This window comes from Benincasa hispida, chromosome 10, assembly GCF_027475165.1.
Source record: "Benincasa hispida cultivar pf3 chromosome 10, pf3_genome.v1.1, whole genome shotgun sequence".
NCBI classification, from domain to species: domain Eukaryota; kingdom Viridiplantae; phylum Streptophyta; class Magnoliopsida; order Cucurbitales; family Cucurbitaceae; genus Benincasa; species Benincasa hispida.
The window spans coordinates 42,016,600-42,022,550 of record NC_143487.1 but is presented as its reverse complement, the minus strand read 5'-3'; the positions used below and the strand labels follow the sequence as shown (position 1 = coordinate 42,022,550).

At 39.8% G+C, this 5,951-nt stretch overlaps 1 protein-coding gene across 1 annotated transcript; it reads left to right on the top strand.

Annotated features, from left to right (window-relative positions):
• The first annotated feature begins 251 nt into the window (after positions 1–251).
• Positions 252–923, top strand: LOC150033370 (uncharacterized). Its single transcript, XM_090306387.1, has one exon. It carries the CDS (start codon positions 252–254, stop codon positions 921–923), a length of 672 nt encoding a protein of 223 aa, XP_090162513.1.
• The last annotated feature ends 5,028 nt before the right edge of the window (positions 924–5,951 follow it).

The following is a 5,951-nucleotide window of genomic DNA, read 5'->3' as shown; positions in this document are numbered from 1 at the left end:
TAGCAAGTAAATTTCAAAGGTTTTTGGACGTTCTTCGACAGCTACACATTAATATTCCCTTGATAGAAGCATTAGAGCAGATGCCGAGTTATGTGAAATTTCTCAAGGATATTCTTGCCAACAAGAGAAAGATTGGAGAAAATGAAACAGTTGCACTAACATATGAGTGTAGCGCTCTGTTTTAAAACAATCTCCCTACTAAAATGAAGGACCCTAGGACTTTTACATGACCCTGCACCATAGGAGGGAAGATGGTCAGAAACGCACTGTGTGATTTAGGGGCAAGCATAAATTTGATGCCCTTGTCAATTTTTAAGAAGTTGGACATCGGCGAAGCAAGGCCAACCACGATCACATTACAGCTAGCCGATAGATCAATAAAGCTTCCGGAGGGTAAGATAGAAGATGTTCTCGTGCAATTGGACAAGTTTATCTTCCCAGCAGACTTTATCATATTGGATTATGAGGCCAATAGAGAAATTCCTATCATCTTGGGATGCCCATTTCTTGCCACAGGGCGAGCTTTAATCGATGTGCAGAAAGAAGAGTTGACCATCCGAGTCGATGATCAAGAAGTAAAATTCAACGTACTCAATGCGTTGAAATACCTAGAAGATATAGAGAATTGCCAATATATCGAAGAGCTGCGGGGAGAAAAGTGGCACGAACCCCTAAAGGAAATAGAGGAGGAGGATTTTGAAGTCAGCGCAATGTTGGAAGAGGACTGTGCCACAATTCATGCTGAATCTAATTTTGAACCGCTCAAGTTATCTGAACGGACATCACAGCGCATTAAGCCATCTTTAGAAGAGCCACTTGTGTTAGAGTTAAAGTCGTTGCCAGTGCACCTAAAGTATTCTTACTTAGGAAGTAACGACACGTTACCAGTTATCATTTCTACATCACTCAGTAAGGAGAAATAAGATGCTCTCTTACGAATTCTAAGAAATAACGCAAAAGCCTTAGGATGGACCTTGGCAGACATTCGAGGAATTAATCCCTCGTATTGCATGCACAAGATTCGTCTGGAAGAAGGAAAGAATGGATCAGTAGAAAGGTAATGCCGCTTGAACTCTGCCATGAAGGAGGTTGTAAAGAAGGAAATAGTAAAGTGGTTGAGCCCAGTGCAATGTGTTTAGAAGAAAGGGGGGATGATAGTCATCACTAATGACAAGAATGAATTGGTTCCCACAAGGACAACTACGGGGTGGAGAATCTGCATGGATTATCGCAAGCTGAATTTGGCTACTAAAAAGGACCACATTCCACTCCCGTTCATTGATCAGATGTTAGACAGACTTGCGGGGAATGAATTTTTCTACTTTCTTGATGGTTATTCATGGTATAACCAAATAGCAATTATGTCGGAGGACCAAGACAAGACAACCTTCACGTGCCCATTTGGTACGTTCGCATCCCGATGCATGCCATTTGGACTCTGTAATGCACCAGGCACTTTTCAATGATGCATGATGGCAATATTTTCAAATTACTTGGAGGAGTCAGTCGAGGTATTCATGGATGACTTCTCAGTCTTTGACAGTAATTATGACTCCTATTTGTCTAACCTTGAAAAGGTCTTGAAGAGATGCGTGGCAACAAATCTTGTTTTGAACTGGGAAAAATGCCACTTTATAGTGGAAGAAGGTATATTTCTGGGTCACAAAATCTCCAAGGCAAGATTGGAAGTTGATTAGGCAAAAATCGATGCAATTTCCAAATTACCCCTCCCTGTGAACGTAAAGACACTTAGGAGCTTTTTGGGACACACGAGGTTTTATAGAAGATTTATTCGCAACTTCTCCCAGATCGCAAGACCCCAAAGTACACTTCTCAAAGCTGACCGCAAGTATAATTTTGATGACGCCTGCACCAAAGCATTTAACACATTGAAAGATGAGCTCATCTCCACACCTATTTTGATTGCGCCCGATTGAATGCAACCATTTGCATTGATGTGCAATGCTAGCAGATATGCTGTGGGCACAGTTTTGAGTCAGCATAAGGATAAGGTGTTACATCCTATTTATTATGCGAGCAAAACACTGAACGACGTGCAGGAGAACTATACGACCACAGAAAAGGAAATGCTCGCAGTGGTATTTGCACTGGAGAAGTTTTGACAGTACTTAATCGGAACAAACGTGGTGGTGTATACGGACCACTCTACGATTAAGTATTTAATGACAAAGAAGGATGCAAAACCAAGGTTGATACGATGGGTGTTGCTCCTACAAGAGTTCGACCTAGAAATCAAAGATCGGAAGGGCATCGAGAACCGAGTCGCAGACCATTTGTCAAGATTGGAAAATTGCGAGGTTTAAGGGACAGAAAAAGATATTGAGTAAAGATTCCCCAATTAGCTACTGATGGTAGTAGACATTAATGTTCCCTAGTATGCGGACATAGTAAACTTCATAGTTTGCAGTCAACTACTGGATGATTATACATATCAGTAGAAGAAGAAGCTAAGACATGACGCCAAATTTTATTTCTAGGATGATCCATTCCTATATCGACAAGGACCTGATCATATAATACGTCGATGTGTTCTTGAGCATGAAGCCAAGCACATTTTAGAGCTCTGTCATGAGTCCCCATATGAAGGACATTTTGGGGGGCAAAGGACTGTGGTAAAAGTCTTACAGTGCAGCTACTTTTGGCCAACACTGTTTAAGGATGCCCATGTCTATGTTGTGCAGTGCGACAGGTGTCAAAGGACGGGGAATATGTCTAAAAAGAATGAAATGCCATTGACGTCAATCTTAGAAGTTGAATTATTTGATGTTTGGGGAATTAACTTCATGGGCATGTTTCCACCATCTAAAGGTTATCAATATATTCTGGTTGCAGTTGATTATGTATCTATATGGGTTAAGGCCATTGCATATGCCAAGAATGACGCGGCCACTGTGGCGAAGTTTCTGAAGAATACTTTTGCTCGATATGGGACGCCACAGGCGTTAATCAGCAATGAGGGCTCTCACTTTATCAATCGCATAATTGCCAACCTGTTGACTAAATTCAACATTAGCCATCGAGTTGCAACCACTTATCACCCGCAGACTAATAGGCAGGCAGAGATTTCTAACAGAGAGATCAAAACTATCTTGGAGAAGGTAGTTAATACTGCCAGGAGGGATTGGTCACCCAAGCTTGATGAAGCATTATGGGCTTATAGGACTGCCTACAAGACACCAATTGGCATGTCTCCGTATGCCCTGGTCTTTGGAAAAGCTTGTCATCTGCCGCTTGAGTTGGAACATAAGGCAATGTGGGCATGCAAGAAGCTGAAGTTTGATTTAGCTAGTGCGAGGAAAGTCCGGAAGCTACAATTGAATCAGTTGGTTGAATGGTGAAGGGATGCCTATGAAAATGCTAAGATATATAAAGAGAAAATGAAGAAATGGCATGATGTCCGCATAAACGACCGGACATTCACCGAAGGTCAGCAGGTATTACTATTCAACGCGCGTTTGTGATTGTTCACAGGAAAGTTGAAGTCTTGCTGGTCTAGGCCATTCTGAATCAAGACAATCTTTCCTCACGGCGTAGTGGAATTAACAACTTTAGACGGGAGCAGTGCATTCAAAGCCAATGGTCAGCGGATCAAGCCCTACTATGGAGGTGACTTCGATCGGCGCATGGACACCATTGACTTAGGCAAGCAGGATTAAACCGCTTGCAGGGAAAGTGATTACGGTAACTCTAAGAACTTCTTTCAATCGGCCTTCCTATCTATTTTTACTTGCTTTCTTTCCCACTTTCTCTTACCGTTTTCTAAATTTCGTAATTACTGTCTAGTAGGATTAGTTTTTAATGTTTTTATATCTCCTGACAATTTAATTTCCCAAGTATTTCCATACCTTAAATTTAGTAGCACCGGTCATATAATTGTTGTGAATGATTGAATAAATCACCGCAAGGTCTTTTCGACTGGCGTTTTTTATGAATTGAGAAGAAAAGAAAGTAAACTATGAGAGGATGGGTGTAGTAAGTGGTACCAAGTGACACTGTGCATCAAGTACACCCAAATGCATTGTGGTGAGGGGTGTGTTGTGCACGTATATGTTTTTTTCCCGTCCTTAGTTAAATGCACCATGTTGAGGTATCCTCCAGAAATGTGTTTGGTTAAGGGGTGTGTTGCGGGGATGTATACGTGTTGCCCGTCCTCGGCAAAAATGTATCTGCGTTTATTGGAAGCATGGTGTGAATTTTAAATCATGCACCCTTCTGAATCAAATTTGTAAGTTAACCAAATTCTTTGACTCTTGTACAGACAATAGAAAATTTTTGTAATGCGTTTATTTGTAATTTATTTCTACACTTTGTTAATATTCAATACAATCAGAGTATATATTCACCCCACTTTTTGCCTGTGCCTCTTTCTTTATCTTCCATTGTTAATTTTTGTGACATTCTGAATCTTTTATTTTTAAGATCTGCTATGATGTATTATATGTCCATACTTAGAAACATTTCCCATACTTAGTAAATTCTGACTAACACTTAGTTAATTCTTAGTTTAGCAGTACTTTACCTTTTATCTTTTAAAGTTCTGCTCAAACCTTATTTTCAAAATTTTCTTCTAAGTGTTTGTCTAGTCTACCCAAACAACACAATGAGGACCTTGCTCATCTTTAAATTTGGGGGTGGGGAAGGTCTGAGCAGATGAGATCAGGAATATGCAGTATTTAAGAAAATGCGTCCATTTTTACCAAAAAAAAAAATATATATTTTGCAATACTCCAATGTCAGCGCAAGGGAAAATTTCAAAACTGTCCCAACCTGATAAGAGTTTAGTATAAAAGAAGCCTGCCCGTAGTTGGATGTTCGTATGACACCCGTAGGAGCAAGCCAAAATGAAGGTGGGTTTCCAAGAACAACGCACTATAACAAAAAGAGAAAAATAAAATAATGCAAGAGACAACTCCTTTGAATATCATGAGTTAAAGTCGAAATTGGCACACAACCGTAGTTTGATGTTCGCATGACACCCATGGGGACAAGTCAAAATGAAGAGTGTAACCATGATCAATAGTTTTTAAGTGAATAAATGATGCAAAGTTTTGCTCACCGCATATAGATACATCAAGTTGTTTTGACAAAGAAGAGATAAACATTCTATTTTGAAAACTAGAAAAGCACCTTTAAGCATAATTTTGTTACATAGAAGAATAAAGTAGGGCTTGTTAAGAATTAGCAAGGATAGAAGGAAATTGCGATGTCAAGTGATGTGTCTAAGTGCAACATTCGGAGCAACCAATCGTTGTAAAAATATAGGATAGGAATTGAGCATGATTACTTGAGTAGAAGATATGCTTGAGGATAAACATATATCTAAATTTGGGGGTGTGATAACCTGTAGAAATACTAGTTCTTTATGCCACATTATCTAGATATTGCGGCCAAAGGTTAGCAAATATGCACCAATTGTATGAAAATTAGCTTATTATTACAATAATTATAAATGTTCGCAATTACACCCACTAACACCATAACGATAGACGACAAACAGAATTTTACTTTGTTTTGCAGGAGACCAAGTCACCGCGTGCGCTCAAGGCTCACAAGAAACTGATAAACGCATCTCTGTCACATTGCGCCAGTCAATCAATAATGAAGAGACGATTACCGCAATGACGGTGCAATGCAACAGTCGATTCAGAGCTGTATTTCAACCGCATGCGGTAATAAAAACAACACCACATGCAAACACATGATCAAAAGATGCAGCTAAGAAACACAAAAGCGAAGGATTGAGACACGTGTACAACTAACGGTTGTGTAGAATTGATGGTTTGATTGCAGAATAGAAGGGATAATATCCCTCCATCTTCGGAATTACCATAACAATCAGTGGGGACCATAAGGCTGGAGTCAAAGATATGCACCTATAAATACCCCATAGATTTCAGAGAAAACTTATGCTACTTGATACAGGGCTAAGT